The sequence below is a fragment of the Phytophthora cinnamomi genome, assembly GCF_018691715.1.
Source record: "Phytophthora cinnamomi strain GKB4 chromosome Unknown Contig119, whole genome shotgun sequence".
NCBI classification, from domain to species: Eukaryota; Oomycota; class Peronosporomycetes; order Peronosporales; family Peronosporaceae; genus Phytophthora; species Phytophthora cinnamomi.
The window spans coordinates 691,724-712,225 of record NW_027151052.1 but is presented as its reverse complement, the minus strand read 5'-3'; the positions used below and the strand labels follow the sequence as shown (position 1 = coordinate 712,225).

Genomic DNA, 20,502 nt, shown 5'->3' with positions numbered 1-20,502 from the left:
GGAGGAAAAGCTGTTCTGTTATTGTTGCCCGAAGGCTTATCTTGTCTTCTCTTAAGTTTCCTATCGATCAATACAAATATCAAGTATAAACGCGTCCGTTTTGGACCACCAGTTGTAACTCACGACTCTTCGGCGCTTTCTCTGCGACGTGGCGGCGTTACCGACGACTCAAACGGCCGTTGAAACGCCACCGACGACTCGGGACAGGCGCCGATGACTCATAAGTTCGGATCTTGCCAGTAGGTTCGCCCCGCACTTAACGAGCTGCAACCGCCCGCTCTTGACTTGGGACCGTCGACGAGTCATCGTCACCGGCCTATTTAGGCCAATCAGCGATCAGGGAGTTTAGTCGATTGACTGGCGATGGGTTGTGACTTGCCAGTCGGTGCCGGAGCCTCGAGTCTTCTGCGCACCCTGTCTCGGCTACATTTCTCGACACCACACTCCACAAAGAACAAGGACCACGGGTCTGCGCAGGGCGCAGACACCGCGAAGAACCACGCAGAGGCCGGGCCTCTTGCGGAGAGCGAGCTGAACGAGTTCAGCTCGGATGCGATTGACTTTATCAATAAAAGACAAGCCGTAATTCGGTTTGTCCAGGACACGATTGCAGCTTCTGTTGATCAACAGAAGCTGAACGCCGATAATATTGGCAGGGGCAACACAAATGAATTCAACGTGGATTCATTGGTTTTGTTATCTACTCAAAACCTGCCCAAACATGCAGTTTCGGATTTCGGGCCATTCACGGTGATGGCACGCCACGGTAACGCATACACGCTAGACATACCGTCTAGCATGCGGATCCACCCGACATTTTATGTCGGGCGGTTAAAGCCATACCTCCAGCACGAGCCAAGTGGCTCGTCTGACCCGAAGAGACAGCCTCGACAGGGGAAATACTCCCCTCCAGCGCGTAGTCGCGCTGGAGCAGTTAATACAGTCGGGCCTACAGCCCGACCGGCACGTTCAAGGCGGTCTGGGAGACCGCCAGAGCCGGGACACGAAGGAACAGAGCGGCAACCGCCGCGCTCTGAAAGTACTCCAGATGAAGGTCAACACGGCGTTGACCATCGGAGCGTGTTTCCACCACCTCCGCCACCGCTGCGAGACGCACGCGGAGAAATTCGCTGGATCGTCCAGCGAATTGTTGATCATAGGAAAACAATCCGAGGTCCGGATTGTTTTCGCATTCGTTGGAGAGGTTTCCCTCCCCAACACGACACGTGGGAACCACGGAACGTCCTGATGGAAGACGTTCCGGACATGGTGAAGGAGTACGAAACCCAACACGCACTGCCAGCAAGAAGGTAGTGCGAGCGCTGTAGTAATCTACAACGCCTGGCAACTCGCGTGCTAGATAATTAGCACGGAGATCATTGAAGCTCTCAGGTATACATATAGTATACCTGTTGTGGTCGCGGTTGCTAATATGCACCGCCACCTGGACGGACAGTGCGCACGGCGCACGGACACCAGCCTCCACCGCAACAGCGTGGAGTTGCTAATACTTGCCACTTCGAGAAGGACTCGAAGTGCTTTGGTGTTTGCTTACCCGATCACGGTAAGCAACAGAAATTCGCTTAGAGATGTCGACGCATAGACGCAGTCGACATCGAAGAATCGTACACAGACACTGTGTTGTCTGTCCCCGTGGTAGCGGCGCACCTCGCGCTATCGCGCATTGTACACAGCAACAGAGAGTTTACACTCTGTTGCAATAGTGGTCTTCAACTTGATCGTGCTCATTGCAGATGAGCACGGAAATCCCCAGCACAAACAATTGACAAGCAGTCAATATTAATTGACGTGTCGATACCGACACGTCTAAGCTTAACGGGGGGATGGTGTAACGGGGTTACACACACAAGTGACAACAGTCACTTGTGCATGACAACGGTCACAAGTGACAACTGTCACTTGTGCATGGCAATTGCCGCTTATGGTTTAACAGATAAATATCTGTTAAAGGTTTTAGATACTTCCTCACATTGGTGTAAGACACACCAATGGATACATTGAAGTGGACCACCACAGTGAGTGGTCCACACATACCCAAAAGATCCTATTGGTAGAAAGCAGCATCTTTCTACCAATCAGAGACATGCATATTAGCGGGGCTCTGACAGCCAGCCGCTGCCAACCCTTTCATAGATGATAAACAGTTTTTAGCAGATTTTAGAGGAAGATCAATTTACAAACAATACAGTTCTCATTTTACCTTAAACTACCTATTTGGTGTTTTATTTGATTTATATTATACTTGTGGACTCAAGTATAATTAATTCAAATTATTAATAAACTCCTACGCTTCCTCATACACGTAGCGCGACGTGTAAGCTAAAGTAGTGAGCCAAAGTAGGCCCACTACACTAATTACCATTCTGATCTAGCATTTGCATCTTGACCAGTATTGTGTGACCTCCGTGTCACCCGTGCCCCCTCTCCTCCTCCCTAGGAGCTCACGCTATCTCGTCCCTTTTCTTCTAACCACTGCTGTATGTCTCCATAAACTCTCTCCTCCAGTCCGCGACGCAGCGTTTGCGCTGCGCCGTCCTCCGCCAGTTCCACCATTACACTGCGTCTGGTGTCCATCGCCACATTGGCGAGCCAGTCCGCCATTTTGTTGTGCCGTCTGTAGTGGTGTGACCAACCGGCCACTCTGCATATGTCCGCCAGTCTTCGACAAATGCGATACCAATGACGCATTTTAACTGACTTCGGCTCCGTTCTGTTCCTCATTATGCGCAAGATCATGGCGCTGTCTCCTACAATAAAGATCCCTGTGATGTCTCTCTCCACTGCGTGTGCCAACACCCTGTGGAGTCCAATAAATTCCGCCTCGTTGTTCGTGGTGGTGGCCTTACCAAGCGCAGTCGTCGCCGCCCACCTCGGCCGTGCCGATGCTGCCTCCGCGCCAACGTCAACGATGACACTTCCACTGCCCCCCGGACCAGGGTTTCCTCTAGATCCGCCGTCGAAGAAGCCCACTGCCAACCCGGTTGTCAGTGTGTTACTCCCGTTACAGCTCCTCCGATCCATATACCCCAGCCTCCACTTCTTGAGGATGAAATCCGTAACTCGCAATTTTGATTCTGTTTCCGCCGTGAGCGGAAGTAACCCCATTCGGTACCGCGCCATCGCCTCCAGCACACTGCTATGTGCTCCTGTGCTCGCCTCTCTTACTGTCTGTTCTTTCCTTCCGTCAGGGTGCACTCTCTCCACATTCCGCCTCCAGATGTGCGTCAGAGTGACTGCCACTCCGATCTGCCATAAGTCCTGCGTTACTTCAGTCAGCAGGTCCCACTCCTCGAACTTGGTGTGTCTTCCCCACCTCGTCAACCATGCCGGTATCAGTCGCATTTTGAAGCCGAAGATATCTGGTACTGCTCTGGATCGCTCTTGATCTCTACCAATGCTCTCCTCCGTGCCCAATCTCCAGCCCTCCAAAAACTTATTCCAGAACTCCTCCGCATCCTTGCATGTCCATGCAACATGTAAGGTTCCCTGCGACTCATCTCGCTTGCATCCTGCCACCGTGCACCCATAGCCATGTTCCGCACCCGCCCACATCCGGAGCCTGTTGTGCTTGAGCTTTATTATGTTCTGTGTCTGGTAAGGCGTTACGCCCTCCATTCTTTGTATTTGAGTCCGCGATAAACATTTTGAGCGCATTCGCCACTTGCTCATGTCCCTGCTCCAGTTTCCTCTGTACTCGCTGCAACGCTTCTTCTGCTGCTTTCCTTCGGTCCTTGTTCATAAGTTTCTTATACTGTTTCCTGTTTTGGGTCCATCTCCGCTTCCCTGCCCAGATCGGCATGCACCTCTGTAGCCATGGGTGTGGTGCAATCCACACCGTCAATTCCCCGACTCCGAGAAACCGGGCACACGCCTGCTCTGCCGATTCTTGGCTCCGATCCCATGGCAATCGCGTGAGTTCCGACCCCCACGAGTGATCAATCTGCACCCCGTTTCCCTTATCCAGTAGAAAGACATGGTGCGGGTCCTCCAACCTGTGCTTCACCTGCAGCACATTTTGTTGGGGTCTGTCGAAAAGTAGCTCGGGGTAATTAGCCACCATGTTAAGGCATACTTCCCTGAACACATGGGCCACTCTGCTTTCCATTGGCATGCTGTGAGTCTGCGGGTGAAATATCACTCCGCCATCTTCTGTAACGGGGTTACACGTACAAGTGGCTGCAAGCCACTTGTGAATTTAACAGATAGGTTATCTGTTAAACGTTTTGGATACTTCCTCACATTGGTGTAAGACACACCGATGGATACATTGAAGTGGACCACCACAGTGAGTGGTCCACACATACCCAGAGATCCTATTGGTAGAAAGCAGCATCTTTCTACCAATCAGAGACATGCATATTAGCGGGGCTCTGACAGCCAGCCGCTGCCAACCCTTTCATAGATGATAAACAGTTTTTAGCAGATTTTAGAGGAAGATCAATTTACAAACAATACAGTTCTCATTTTACCTAATCTAAGTCACTTGGAATCCTTTTGTTACTTAACTTATATTTGTGTATTCAAATATAATTAACCTAAGTAATTACTAAGTACTTACGCTTCCTCATACACGTTGCGCAACGTGTAAGCTAAAGTAGTGAGTCAAGTTAGACCCACTACACCTGGTAGCACTTTGTAGTCCGTCTAACGACCGACTGCTTGACGTTCGTACGCGGTGTACGAACGCGGAGCCGAGAACCACATGAGCACGGAGGTGCCCATGGAGAGCTCCAACACGCCTGCAACGCATGTTGCACGCGCTGACTGCCCCCGCCTGTCTGACCCAGAGTGGGAGGCCCTCCAACGACTGTCAACAGTCATTGGAGAAGCGGCGATAGCTACAATGCTGCGTACGCTATCGCCGACGGAGCAACATGGTGTTGCTCTGGGATTCATCATGAAGGAGCAGCGTGACGCTGCTTCCTCAGTGACGGCGTCGTCAGGGACGACACCGCGTGCTCAACCATTAAAGTTGAGCGTAAGCAATTACGTGGGAAGAGAGGGCGAGCCTCTCCTCCGATGGCTTGTCGAACTCGACACAGCCATAGCGGCTCGACGCATCGTCGACCCGCTGTCGAAGGTCGCGTTCGCCATGTCCTGCCTTGGCGGACGCGCAAGGAGTTGGGCGTACGGACGCCGACTCTCAGATCCTACGTGCTTTAGCACGTACGAGATATTCAAAGAGGAGCTCAAACAAGCGTTTGAGCCCCCGCAAAACGAGTTCCGGTCGAGGGCGGAGTTCCTCGACCTTCAGCAGGGTAAGCATGACGTCCATGCTTACGCGCAGCGCGCACGATATTTGGTATCAAATATCGTGACTAACCGATTGACGAGGCGACCAAGGTCGTCACGTTCATGAAAGGGCTTAGAGATGGGCCTGTGAAGACCTATCTCTTCCGAGAGTACCCGAGTACTCTCGAAGCTGCAATCACTCTTGCCATGCAAGAAGAGTTTAGCCTGCGGCAGGCTAAACTCCATGTAAACGTACCGAGGCCGCAACCGCGCCCGGTAGCGAGGCCGGGAGGTCCGGAGCCAATGGACCTCTCGAGCGCAACAACTGCTGGTTACCAGCAGCAGGGAGGTAACGTGCGATGCTTCCGTTGCGGAAGGATCGGTCACTTTGCACGGGAGTGCACAGCTCCCATGCCCCCCTGGAGGTGGCCGTCGTGGCGATGCTAGGCATCGCCGCGGACCAACAAAAAACGCGAACATCCAGTAGGCGCGGGGCGCCCTACTGGTAATGCAGTCGCGCGTGCCGACATCGGGCACGCGACACTGAGGACTGCAGCCGCCAGTGAGACCAGCTCTCACTGCAAGAAACAAGATGACAGGCCGAACCTAGTCATCTTGAAGGTTTACTCGAAGAGAGCGAGTGACTCTCTTCGAGCTTTGGTAGACTCAGGCGCGTCGAACAACTTTGTTCGACTACGAAGCCTGTCGAGACTTGACTTCGAGGAGGTAGATACACCTCGAAGTCTTCTGGAGATACGACTGGCAACAGGTGCCATCGTGAAGACCGAGAAGCGCGTCGTGAACGTGCGCTTCTCGTACAAACAACGAGTGTTTGTCGAACACTTTATCGTCCTGGACCTGGACGATAAGTTCGACGTAGTAATGGGCATGCCGTGGCTTGCACGGCATGATCCGGTGATAGACTGGAAGAAGCGCACGCTCGTGCGCTTCGGACGCGATAGCGGAACAGAGAGCGATGGCCCTGTTACCGCAGCGCGCGCACCAGCAGGTGCGCGCGGCTCACCAGTCGAGACAGCGCTTCATGCTGCTGTCCCGGAGTGCCAGGAAGTGCGCGAGGGCGCGCACAAGTGAGACCCACGTCGGCAATGCTGCCGACGTCGGAAGAAAAAAGATGTGTTGGTTCCGGGAACCAACACCCACGTTCAAGCGTGTAAGGGACAGTCCCTGACCCGAAGCGGTCAGGTCGACAACGACGCGTCGGCTCCGGGAGCCGACGCACCCTCGGTCATGAGGGGCTCCGCCAATGATTGGCGTCGAGGTGACGAAGGCGTGTCAACTCCGGGAGTTGACGCTGCAAACAGTGCGGACGGTTGCAAACGTACCGCACTGACGCAATTGCATGCTGTCGTGCAGCCGGGCTGCACGACGAAGCGCTCATGCGATCAAGCCGGGCTTGATATCGCGCGCCCGCAGACAGGGTCTGCCGGCGAAGGACACAGTACCGTGCAGCCGGGCTGCACGAAGGAAAATGCGGTCAAGCCGGGCTTGATACCGCGCGCCCGCGGACAGGGTCCGCCGGCGAACGACTGTCCACGGCCGGGCCTGGACAAGAAGAACAACTGTGCGGAGCCGGGCTCCGCACAACAAGAAAAGACGGCGCAAGCGGAAAACGCTGCGCAAGTCTCGGTCCGGGACCGAGACGCAACAAGAAACAGTCTGCTGGGCAGACTGCGGCGGTGACGCCGAATGTCAAGACGCTAAGCGTCTTGACGCGCACCGATACTGGATTCCAGTACCGTGACATGGAACTCGCTAGTCCTCCGACGACGGCGTCGGAGTTGACTTCGCTTCCAGCCATGAGCTGGAAGCGCTTCACGCGACTTGCACGATGGACGCATCGAGCAAGTCTGCGTTCTTTCGGACAGCGAAAGAACGGCGAGCGAGAGCGAAGAGCTGAGGCAGCTCTTCATGGGAAGTACCACTGAGAGTGAAGACACTCTCAGTGCGAAGACGAAGCGAGAGCGCTTCGAGGAACAAGGTTGGGACTCGCTGAAGTCGAGTCCCTATTACGAATTGTTGAGGGAGTACAAAGACGTACTCCCGGAAGACATTCCTGCGGAGCTTCCGCAGGATAAGGGCATTCAGCACGAGATTGATCTCGTGCCGGGCACGAAAGTACTGTGTCACGCGGCAGTGGCCACTGCCGCGAGAGCAAGTGAAGGCGATCGACGACTTCTTTGAAAGTCGTCGTAAAGCAGGACAAGTGCGGGAATCAAAGTCCCCGCACAGTGCTCCGACGTTCTGTGTCAAGAAGCCACAGGGCGGATGGCGCATCGTTCATGCCTACAACAAGCTGAACGATGCGACGGTACCGGCGCAGACGCCGATACCACGAAAAGATGTTATCATCGATTCGATGGCCGGGAGCACCGTTTACAGTGCTCTCGACTTGCGAGATGGATTTTATCAAATCCTAATGCGTGAGAGCGATATCCCTCTCACGGCAGTGAGCACGCCAAGCGGCATGCTCTGGGAATGGCTAGTAATGCCACAGGGGCTTAAGAACGCCCCTGCGACTTTCAACAGGTGCGTGACGCACTTGTTGCGCTCGGTGCGCGACTTCGCACCGAGCTACTTCGATGATGTGTTCATCCACAGCCGGGCTGTGGACGGGAAGACCGACGTAGAGATGCACAGGGTGCATCTCCGGAAGCTATTTGAGCTTATGCGAAAGCATAAGCTCTACGCGAACCTGAAGAAGTGTATCTTCGGGGCGAGCGAGATACCCGTCCTCGGGTGTCTCGTAGGGAAGAATGGTGTTCGCCCTGACCCGGAAAAGGTCAGAGTGATCAACGAATGGCCAACGCCTTCAAGTGTCAAGGAACTGAGGCAGTTCCTTGGCCAGCCACGTACTTGTGCAAGTACGTGGAGGACTATGCGGGCAAGATCCGCCCGCTGTCACAGCTTCTTAAGAAAGAAGCTGTGTGGAATTAGACACCCGATTGCCAAAGGCATTCGATGCAGTCAAGCGGGGCTTGACTGAGGCGCCGATCTTGGCAGTGGCTGACCAAGATCGCCCATTTCACGTAGTGTGTGACGCATCCGATTTCGCGATCGGATGCGCGTTAATACAGCACGATCACGAGGGCCGTGATCGTGTCGTCTACCAATCGCGTCAGCTGAAGCCAGCTGAGCGCAACTATCCGGTGCATGACAAGGAACTCCTTGCCATGAAGTATGCACTCGCAAAGTTCCGAGTGTACTTGCTTGGGAGTAGACCATTTGTGGTCTACACCGACCATGCTTCACTGCGCACCGCAGTGAAGTCGCCACATTTCACAAAGAATGGCGAGATGGCTCTCATTCTTTGCGGAGTATAACTTCCGGGTCGAATACAAACCCGGAAGATTGAACGTGGTGGCCGACGCGTTATCACGTCGGCCGGACTATGCAGAAGCTGTTGACGTCAATGCCATTGACGCCATGCGATCGAGCAAAGCCACATCATCTCTGTTGGATGATGTGAAGGCCGCGTACGCGCACGACGCGGACGCGAAGCTCTTGCTGGCCTATGGCACAGCGCCTTCTGACAAGTCCCGTCAGAAGCTGCCCAAGCACCTTCGAGCGCGTGCACACCGCTTTCGTGTGCACGAAGGACTGCTACTTTACAACGCAGTCGACGACAACGCGGATCGCGTTGTCGTGCCAAATGACCATGACCTCCGACTCAGGATCATGTACGAGTATCACGATGCCCCGACTGCGGGACATCTCGGACGTGAGAAGACATACGTCCTTCTCACGCGCGACTTCTACTGGCACCACCAGTATAAGTGGGTGCGCAAGTACATCCGTGCTTGCGAGGTATGCCAACGCGTAAAGCCTGCGCCATTCGCGCAGGCTCCACTGCAATCACTACCGACTCCGTCGGAGTGTTGGAAGTCCATGTCTTTGGGCTTCATCTTTGGTCTTACCCCGGATAGCGGAGGGAACACCGGTGTTGTGGTCTTTGTAGACCGTTTCAGCAAGATGGTACATCTTGCTGCGGTGCTAACAGAGGTGACCGCGAAGCAGACGGCCCGTCTGCTCGTCGACATGGTGTTCAAACACCATGGCATGCCGTCCGACATCGTGTCGGACAGAGACCACGCTTCACAGCGCATCTTTGGCAAGAAGTGTTTACACTTCTTGGGAGCCAGCTTTCCATGTCGACTGCGGATCATCCGCAGACGGACGGTCAAACCGAGCGCGTGAATCGCGTGCTCGTCGATATGTTGAAGAGCTACGCTCACTCGTTCCACTACTGGAGCGAGTGCTCACCGATGGCAGAGTTTGCCATCAATAACTCAGTGCATGCCTCGACAGGGCATACACCGTTCTACGTGAATGCCATGCGGCATCCACGTCTACCGAGTTTACTCGGGTGATGGCTCCCACTTTAAGTGGGGAGGATCTACGACTGCAATACAGCAGCCGCAGAAACCGCTGACACTTGCACACTGTCAGCTGCAACAATGGACAAACCACATGAGTCTGCGCAGGGCGCGAACTCCCCAACAAGGCCAACGACCACGGGTCTGCGCAGGGCGCAGACACCGCAAAGGCTCACGCAGAGGCCGGGCCTCTAGCGGAGAGCGAGCTGAATGACTTCAGCTCGGATGCAATCAGTTTCATCACCAAAGACAAGCCGTAATTCGGTTTGTCCAGACACAATAGCAGCTTCTGTTGATCAACAGAAGCTGAACGCAGGCTAATGCGGGCAGAGGCAACACAAATGAATTTAAAGTTGGTTCATTAGTTTTGTTAGCTACACAAAACCTGCTTAGACATGCAGTTTCGGATTTCGGAGCAAGCAAGCTTGCTCCGCGCTTCATCGGGCCGTTCACTGTGTTGGCACGGCACGGCAACGCATACACGCTAGACATACCGTCTAGCATGCGCCTCCATCCGACCTTTTACGTCGGACGGCTGAAGCCATACCGGCAGCACGAGCCATCTAGCTCGGCTGACCCGAAGCCTCGGCAGGAGCCGAGGCAGAAGCGGAGAACTTGGCCTCGGCAACGAGCAACCTCTCCTCCAGCGCGCGGACGCGCTGGAGCAACCCCTTCATCTGGATCCCCAGCTCGACCTGGATATTCGAGGCGGTCTGCGAGACCGCCGCGACTTGGGCCTTCTGGTTCGCCAGCTCCTGTTTCAGGGCGGCGAACTCAGCGCCCTGCAGACTCTCCACGACGGTCACCCGGTCGTGGAGAGGCGCATACTGATCAGCCCGGGGCTGATCATACCCGGGGCGTGTTCCCACCTCCGCCACCGCCGATCCGTGACGCCCGCGGCTCAACCCGCTGGATTGTTGAGCGGATTGTTGACCATAGTATCCCGAAACCGAACCCTCAAGGGGCTCGTTTTCGTATTCGTTGGAGAGGATTTCCTCCCCATCGAGATACATGGGAGCCGCGGAACGTCTTGCTGGAGGACGTTCCGGAAATGGTGAGGGCGTACGAGGAGCAGTACGCACTGGCACAGCGGAAGTAGAGCGAGCGCTGCGATCATCGCCAGCGCCCGAACCCTCACGTGCTAAGAACTTAGCACGGAGCTCTTTGAGACTTTCGGGCACACGGAACGACGTGTACCCGTTCAGGTCGCGGTCGCTCAAGCGGACCGCGCCTGGAAAGCACTTCGTGCACTGAAAGCCCTCGGGCACAGCGCACGGCACATTTGCCTCCTCAGCAGCAACATAAAGTTGCTCCAGCTTTCCACGCTTCGAGTACGTCTCGAAGCGATCACGCGCTTGCTTAATCCGATCACGGTAAGCACTCGGCCTCTTGTTGAAGTTCGCAACAAAGGCATTCCAGCTTTGACAAAGTGCCTGCCATTCGGGCACTTTGCTGCGAGAAGAGGTCTTCTTGCTTTGAAACCATCGGAGCTCATGAAAGAGTCCGATGTAGTAATCGCGCCTTTGATGCGTTTCCGCATCAAAGTGCAGCTCAGCAGCCACAACGTCATCTTTGATGGCGCTGCATACGTACAGCGGCACCTCATTCGGAGGTACCGAGTTCCCAAACCGGTCCGCGATCTCGGACGCGGACGGCATCCATGGATCGCGCGCTGCAGGCGCAGCGCGCGGAGAGCCTTGAGCTTTAACATCACGCGCTGCAGCAGCAGCGCGCGGAGTACTGAGAGCCCCAGCCGAAGCGAGTGGGGTATCACTCTCAGTACGCGAACGCTTCGAGCTCGAAGCGTCCGATTCGTCCCCTTCACGCGGGCGAACGTTCTTGGCGTGAGGGTCGAGCGATTCGCTCGACACTGAGTCTTTACGCTTTGAGGGCGAGTCCTCCTCGCCCTCCATGTCTTCATCGTCGTCGTCGAAGTCGACGACGTCACCGTACTTCGCCTTCTGGCGTTCGAAGTAGTCGTCGATGGAGAGATGACTCCCCATCGACTTAGCGGACTTCTTCTGAGGCGCGCTCATCGTTGAATGAGCGCGGATTTCTTCTCCAAACGCGGAGAATTGACGAATGGTCAATTCCAAAGATTGACGTGCGGGGACCCCGCGCGTCTAACCTTAAGGGGGGATGGTGTAACGGGGTTACACGTACAAGTGGCTGCAAGCCACTTGTGAATTTAACAGATAGGTTATCTGTTAAACGTTTTGGATACTTCCTCACATTGGTGTAAGACACACCGATGGATACATTGAAGTGGACCATCACAGTGAGTGGTCCACACATACCCAGAGATCCTATTGGTAGAAAGCAGCATCTTTCTACCAATCAGAGACATGCATATTAGCGGGGCTCTGACAGCCAGCCGCTGCCAACCCTTTCATAGATGATAAACAGTTTTTAGCAGATTTTAGAGGAAGATCAATTTACAAACAATACAGTTCTCATTTTACCTAATCTAAGTCACTTGGAATCCTTTTGTTACTTAACTTATATTTGTGTATTCAAATATAATTAACCTAAGTAATTACTAAGTACTTACGCTTCCTCATACACGTTGCGCAACGTGTAAGCTAAAGTAGTGAGTCAAGTTAGACCCACTACATCTTCTGTCATCCCGAAGCTCAATACGTCCTTGACCTTTAGTCCCCTCACCGTTTTGAGCAACTTGACGCATTCTTTCCACGTGAGTTGGACCCCCTGAGAATTTCCGAGCCATATCTGCTGTAGTGGCACCTCCGCGATGGCATCCACCCTGCATTCCCCCCTCTCTGCGTATCTTCGGTTTCGTCGTTTGGCTAGTAGCTGTCTCGCCTCCCCCTCACACTGCACATGCAGCCCTGCGTTGGTCCACCTGGTTGTGACCCCTTTGCTTGCTCTGAGAGCCACCCTGAGCTCCATGAGTTCCTCTCCGTTTTCATGCGCATGCCGCTGGCCTTCATGCAGCTACAGCTCTACCCATGGTCTACCTGTAGCCCAGATCGTGTCCAGCATCTCTTGCTTCGGTGTGCCCTTCATCGGGACCAGCCAATCAGCCGATCCAGCGTCTCTAGTTTGTAGTATGTCCCCAAGTCGCTGCAGTTGTTCATTCTGTGTCAGCGCCCACGTTCCAACCATAGACGCACTGAGCGCCATGAGCTCCACTTTTATATTCGGTACCATATGCCGCCGTGCCTCGGGTTTAGACCAGCCACTGCGGACTGTATCCATCCCGCCGGTGACCTGTCTGGGACCGAGAATTTGGACTTCCATACGTAATGCCGGATGCAGAGGTCCGCTTTTTTGACGATTTCCTCTGTAGGCCACGCGTGACGGCCAACGTACAACATCTTTGGAATGATGATAGCGGCCGCTATTGCTGCTCGTTGCTGCACCGAGTTAGTCTTGGCTTCCGCTAGCACCAATCGCACTCTAAGTGCATCAAAGGCTTTTTCCCAGGCCTCCTCTGTGGTGTCACCAGACCCCGCTATGTGCCCCAGATATCGCACAGTGTCTGTTGGTTCAATCACGGTGGTGTCTGCTTCCTCTCTCATCGGTGTCTGGCCTGCGTCCTCTAGCTGCTCTTCGTCCCCTTCCTCAGTTTCTTCTCTTCTGTTGCATCCAATGTCTATAGCTGCCGATTTTTGGACGTTCAGTTTAAGGCCCGAGATTGCTGAGAACTGGTGCACTGCCTCGATCACTTTCTTCTGCATGTTCCTGTGCGCCACATAGATGGCTGTATCGTCCGCGTATCCTGCAACTTTCAGGGGCTGCTTCGTCAGGGACCCTCCTAATTGTATACCTTCCAGCTCCTCCATTCCTTCAATCACATCGTAGAGCAAGTCTACTGCAATGATGAAAAGTAGCGGTGCTAGAGGGCACCCTTGCCTGATGCCGCTGGTCACCGCTACTTTGTCGGATAAATGCCCGTTGGCCAGGAACTGCACTGTGGTATTGGTGTGAGTGGCGCGTATGATGTTGCACCACTTTGGCGGAAACCCCTTTGCATTCAGTATGGCCATGAGAAAGTCTCTGTCAAGCGAATCATACGCTTTCGCGAAGCCCAGGAGCAGCACCTGGGCCTCCGTGAGTTCCCCGTTTTCTTTGCATATTTCTTTGGCCGCTTCCAGCATGTCAATCACCTCGTGAATTGTTCTGCCAGGTACAAAGCCACACTGTCTGCGGTTTACCAGTTTCGCGATGAATTTCCTAACTCTCCAGGCTAAGATCCTCGTGAATATCTTATAATCCGCGCTCAAAAGAGCAATTGGGCGGTAGTTTAACGGATTCGATGTGTCGCCTCCTTTGCCAATGCTGAAGATGTAAGCTTCAAGGAAGCTTGAGGGTGTGTGTTCGTTGTCTAGGCAGTCATTAAACAATCTCGTAAGTATTGGAGTGAGCATCTTCGCGTGATCCGTGTACCACTCATTGCCAAACAGGTCTGGGCCACATGCTTTGCCCGCCTTGCATCTTGCAATTGCCGCCGCCACTTCCTCCTCCGCCGCCGCCACTTCCTCCTCAGTAATCTCGTCATCCAGGTCTGCTAAGTCCACTTTTTGCCAGTCGTGACTGTATTTCCCAATGAATGCAGATATATTGTCTGGCATTTCCGCTTTCCCGCTGAAGATCTCTGCCCAACTGTCTGCGAGAATGTTCGCTTTATCTTGGACGTTCCGTTGGCAGTCAGCCCTCCTTGGTCTCAGTGTTGGAATTGTGTTGTCTCCAAATTTTGTGCACACCCTCCTGAAGAAACGTCGGGTGGACGCTTTCGCGCTCCACGCATGGTTAGCCACTAATACCCTCCGTTTCAGCCCCCTGCGGGTCTCTTGAATCTGCATCAGGGCATCGATTAAGTCTGCTCTGGTGTTGCCCTCCTCCTGTCCCTCTGCATCGAGTTTCACCAGTTGCCCCTTGATTCTTTGAATCCTCTGCCTGAATCCTGAGGTCATTCGTCGTCTGGCCTCTTGCTTCAGAGTTGTCATTTTAGTTCTCAGACCGCTTTTGAGCGACTCCCATTCCGTGATAGAGCTCTGGTTGGGGTTTTCAGCAATCCGGGCCCCCATCTCCGTGATGGTTTGTTCGATCAAGCTGGTTGTTGCTGCCTGTTCGAAAGCCGGCGGCGGATTCAGTTTAGGTCTCCTCTTCACTCGAATGCTCCCTTTGGGCGAATGAAGCTCCAATAGTACCGCCCTGTGGTCTGACCTACATAGTGATTCCTCTGTTGCAACGCCTCTCACAAGAGTTTTGCTCGCCGCGCTGACGTAGAACCGATCCAGCCTTGATGAGCCCTTTCGTCCACTTGCAGCAGTGTGAAAGTGCGTGTGGCACTCTCCGGCGTACTTCCTCCGCTCCTTGTTTCCGTTGACCCTTGGTAGATTGTAGTATCCCGCATCCCAGAGTGTGTGTTTGGCTGCGAAGCATTCCAGTTCTTTGATGCCTAGTTCACTTTTGCGGGATCCGCCGATTCGGTCCAGTCCATTTCTCGGCACACAGTTAAAGTCTCCTCCACAGATAATCTCCACTCCCGTCGGTAGATTTAGTTGCAGCAGTTTTCTGAAGAATTGTATGCGTACTGCTCCGTGTACCGGGGCGTATATGTTGATGAATAAAAACGTTTTCCCCGCAATCTCTCCCATAACCATAATGAGGTGTTCTGTCCAGAGCTCTTCATTCCATGGCTGCACGTTGCGCACTGCACCGTAAGGATTTACAAGGAAAGCCACCCCCGCTCTCCTGTCCGGTCCCGACGCCCAGAAGGAATACTTCTGCGCAGTGGTGTAGTTGAATCCCCACATTGCGACGTGCTGACTTGCCGCCGCTTCATGTTCTGCCGGGTGTAGATGTGTTTCCTGTATGAAAACGAAGTCTCTGTCTCCTCTCTGGTGCTTCTCCTTCAGTCCCTGGAGTTTCCCTCCCAGATTCCTCATGTGCGAGGCCAGCCCCCTCACATTTAAGGTCGTAACACCAATTGTGCAATCCTACTTATGTTGTTTTGCCTTACCACTGACCTCTTGTCGTTGCTGTCTTCTCCTGTTTCGCTTTACCTGTCTCCCGAATCTTCTGAATGCGATCCTGGACGCTCTCCCCCATTCATCCCTCGTCTGTACTCGGAAGTAGTCGTTGATCGATCCTTGTCCGTTCCCCTTTTTTTTTTGTTTGTTTTCTTGTTCGAGCCCACTCCGGCAATCTGTCTTGGGAGGCTACTCATACTATTGAGTAACCTCCTTTCCGGACTCATCTATTCTCGTTTGGAACGAAGTCGTGGTCTTGCCTGTGCTTGGTGCTGCGCCTGCGGCCAACCTTGGAGTCTCTGCTGTTCGCTCCGGGTTACTCTCTGTTCCGGCCTCTCTTGGTAGTTTACCTGGAGCAGCCTCTGTGATTCTCACCTCACCCTCTGAGCTGGCCACTTCCGGTGTTCTCTTTTTCTGCCCAAAAGAGCTCGTCCTGCTGGACTGTTCTGGCGAGAGGTGTGCCTGGTCTTGCAGTCGGGACTCAGTGTCACCCGTCATCTTCAGTCTGCCTTCTCCTTCTACCCTCGCATGACCGGCCGCCTCCTGCTGTAGTGCGCTCCTAATTGATCCGTGCATTCGCGGTTTCACTTCCTTCGCCTCTTTGATTGCTCTTCTCACGGCTTTGATGACTTGGGCAGCGTCCTTTGCTGTGACGTCTTCATCGTACGCAATTGATCGAGCGCTTTCCATCCGTGCTCCATTAGAATGTCATTCCTCACTTTGGCCAGTGTGGCGATGTTCTCCGCGTAGTGACCGTGGAGTTCCTGTGGGTAGTGTACTGCCTGAAAATGATTGCCTGTTTCATTCCACCTCAGCACCATGACAGGGGGGGGGGGTGATTCCGGCATCCACCAAATCGTGAAGTAGCACTTTCGCTTGAATAGTCGGCACTGTGGAAACTGTACCAATCTCCACCGGTTTCCCTTTTGCATCCTTGACCTCGTTGTAGGCGTAAGCCTCGATCCACGCTTGTCCATCTTCATGCACGTCCAACACATAGATGGTCTCCCTCGCGAACTGTGCCATCGCCTTTATGTGCGCAGGACGTACCCAGAAGTGCATCGGAATCTTAGCCTTCACTGACTTGTCTCGTTGTGCTACAAGGTGGTTGACTAGTGCACAAATTTGCTCTTCGTAGCTGCCATTTGCCTCCTGGTGGTAGCCACCGGCATTTAATTCTATCGTCAGCTCCTGCGGGTGAAGTTGCATTTCCTCCACGATATTCGCAATCATTGAGTTCAGGACCCTCTTCTTCAGTATGTTCGCGCCTTCTGCCACTTCATTCGAGATATTGACGAGCCCCATATTCAGGTTGTACAGTGCCGCGTGAAATGCCAGCCAGCCGCAGTGTCCGTTGGCTGCCACTTCTACTGTTGTTGCCTTTAACACCTCGAGCCATTGTGCGAGCGATGCTCCGTTGTCCGTTGGTGGCGTGACGTGTAGTATGTGGCAGTCTTCTTCTGCCTTCATCTCTGTGGGTGTGCTGCTGTTTCCGCCGGCATTCGTGGTGCAGTTGTCATCGGTCCACACTTGCTGTTCTTGCACTTCCGTTTCACATTCATCACTCCTTGCAGTTGCACAGGTGTTTTTCTTCTTCTGAATCTGGGTTCCCGGTTGCTGCCTGCATGTATTGGTGAATGAACTTCTGCGTTGTCATCTTTTCACCCCTTCGTGCCGCTTCTGTCGTTCTTCTCTTCGGTGACAGTGAGCGAATGACCCCTGCATGTCTTGCGTTGTCCGTCCGTTCCAGGATGTCCTCCGCCATGTCTTGCGTTCTATCAGTAACCCAGTGCGATGCTGCTTTGCGCTTTGGGGAGAGAGATATTCTGCGCAGTCTCACACCCTTGCCTTTTGCTCGCCCAGCTACCATATTTAACCTGGCTTCATTCGATTCTGCCTTCCACTCCGCTGTGCCCATCTTGCGTTCGGCTGCCTGACTACTCTGCCTGAACTCAGCCTGTAACTTGGTCCTGTTGCTCGGGCTCCTTGGTGCTCTCGCAGTTGGAGAGCTTCCTCGTTGCAACACCCTGCGACAACTTCTTGTTTCGGCCTTCATTTCCTTCCCCGCTGCAGCCAACTCTTCTGGTTGCAGGGTCTCCTCTTCTGCTGCTGCCATTTCCACATCCATTGGCGCCTCGCTGGGCGAACAACTCTCGGTCTTTTGCTCAGTTTCTGCTTCCTGGCCTCCTGTCCTGCTTGCATCTTCGAAATTGGAAGCGAATGCCTCTCCTCCGCTCAGTATGGTCCTGGTTTGCGCATTTTTGCTGGCCTCAGCCTTTTCTTCTTCTGCATCCCCTCCCGTTCCTTCTGCATGCTGTCGTCGCTCTTCCTCGTTGATGTTCGGCTGGAGGTGTTCGTCCTGTAAGTCCTGCGTGTTGCTCTCTCCATTGTCCTCGCATCCGTGGGTGAAGGTGTTCGCCGCTGTCGCTGTCACTTCTTCTTTGCTCTGCTGGTTCCCCTGAGAGCTTTGTTCCTCTGATCCGGTTGTCACAGTCTGTCCCCATTCGGGTGGGAGGGTCAACTCGACTACGGGGGCCGTGGAGCTGCCTCTGACTGGTGAGCTCGGTCTGTTGCTTCTTGAGAATATGGTTTCTTTGCGTGCCACCGGTTTTTTCTGAAATGCATTGCTCTCTTTGCGCAAGATTGCTTCGAGTTCTGACATTGTCTTGGGCTGAATTCCTGCTGTATATCCTGTGCTGCTATGCCCCAGGGAGGACGGCAGCTTCCCGTCCAATTGTATGGTGCATTGGGCCTTTTCGGTGTCTACTTCGGCTTCCACCGTTCTGCAGAACTTGGCGGGGTGTTCTGGTGAATAACACCGTCTGCAGGGCCAGTTGACATGCGTGTTCATCCGGTGCAGCACGATTTCAGCCGAGTCCACCTTTATGGTGCTCTTCTGTTTCAGGATATCGGGGCAGGTTGATGCGTGGATCTTGACCTGCCACTGTTGCGCCTTGACGCCTTTTGCTTTGGTGGCCGTGTGGGTCATCTCTTGCACCCTGAGTCCTGTTTTTTCGTAAGTACCCAGTACATATCTCTGGATGTCAGCTCTCCTTTCCGTACTTCGACTTCAAAAGAGAAGCAGTCCAGCAGCACTAGTTCGTGAGTGACTGCTGCACGTTCTCTAATGCCTTCGTAGTCGATGAGGGTGAGTAGTTTTGAGGCAAGTGGCATTTGCCACCCAGCCCAGCGTGCAGCCGACTGTCGTCCCTTGAAGGTCACCTTCACGAGTCTCACCTCCATGTCCAGGGTGACCCTCGACACTGTTCTCTTGAAGTCCTCAATGTCCCTCTTTTGAGCCGGTGCTGCCTCTCCCCCCGCGTAAATCTGCATTAAGATGGCTCCTTTGGTCATGTTGTCAAAGAATCTCTGGCCCGGCGCTAAGTGTGCATACAGCGGGTACTCGAGCGCCATGAAGATGTCCGCAAAGCAGGCCAGCTCACTTGGGTCCATGGACTGCTTTAAGAATGGAGGTACTTTGGGTACCTCGATCTCGTGGTTGAGAATCATCACAATGGCTTTGGTTTCGTCCTCCGTTCGTTCACGAAGTTGCGTAGTTGGGTCCGCCGGCCTCAAACACAGTTCCTTCAGTCTTGCTCGCTCTTGCACGAGTCCTGCATCTTCCTTTCTCCCTTCTTCCTCCGCTACCGCTGCTCTGTATGAGCTTTTATGTGTGGTGTGGTCATTCGCTTCAAACTCATTGTCGTTGTCCCTGCGTTCAAATTTAAAAAAATGCAGTCGGTCCTCCACTTCTCTTTGTCCCGAATCTCCCTGTAGGATCTGTAACGGGGTTACACGTACAAGTGGCTGCAAGCCACTTGTGAATTTAACAGATAGGTTATCTGTTAAACGTTTTGGATACTTCCTCACATTGGTGTAAGACACACCGATGGATACATTGAAGTGGACCACCACAGTGAGTGGTCCACACATACCCAAAGATCCTATTGGTAGAAAACAGCATCTTTCTACCAATTAGAGACGTGCATATTGGCGGGGCTCTGACAGCCAGCCGCTGTCAACCCTTTCATAGATGATAAACAGTTTTTAGCAGATTTTAGAGGAAGATCAATTTACAAGCAATACAGTTCTCATTTTACCTTAAACTAGCTACTTGGAGTCTTGTCTAAGTTAACTTATATTTGTGTATTCAAATATAATTAACCTAAGTAATTACTAAGTACTTACGCTTCCTCATACACGTTGCGCAACGTGTAAGCTAAAGTAGTGAGTCAAGTTAGACCCACTACACCTGGTAGCACTTTGTAGTCCGTCCAACGACCGACTGCTTGACGTTCGTACGCGGTGTACGAACGCGGAGCCGAGAACCACATGAGCACGGAGGTGTCCATGGAGAGCTCCAACACGCCTGCAACGCATGTTGCACGCGCTGACTGCCCCCACCTGTCTGACCCAGAGTGGGAGGACCTCCAACGACTGTCAACAGTCATTGGAGAAGCGGCGATAGCTACAATGCTGCGTACGCTATCGCCGACGGAGCAACATGGTGTTGCTCTGGGGTTCATCATGAAGGAGTAGCGTGACGCTGCTTCCTCAGTGACGGCGTCGTCAGGGACGACACCGCGTGCTCAACCATTAAAGTTGAGCGTAAGCAATTACGTGGGAAGAGAGGGCGAGCCTCTCCTCCGATGGCTTGTCGAACTCGACACAGCCATAGCGGCTCGACGCATCGTCGACCCGCTGTCGAAGGTCGCGTTCGCCATGTCCTACCTTGGCGGACGCGCAAGGAGTTGGGCGTATGGACGCCGACTCTCCGATCCTACGTGCTTCAGCACGTACGAAGTGTTCAACGAGGAGCTCAAACAAGCGTTTGAGCCCCCGCAAAACGAGTTCCG

General features: G+C 53.6%; 1 protein-coding gene across 1 annotated transcript; it reads right to left on the bottom strand.

The window, feature by feature from the left end:
* Positions 1 to 16,260: 16,260 nt before the first annotated feature.
* Positions 16,261 to 17,116, bottom strand: IUM83_16812 (uncharacterized protein; the record flags this gene model as incomplete). Its single annotated transcript, XM_067941722.1, has 2 exons — positions 16,261 to 16,442; positions 16,552 to 17,116. The coding sequence occupies 2 exons, from the start codon at positions 17,114 to 17,116 to the stop codon at positions 16,261 to 16,263; spliced, it is 747 nt and encodes a 248-aa protein (XP_067781259.1).
* Between the last annotated feature and the right edge of the window lie 3,386 nt (positions 17,117 to 20,502).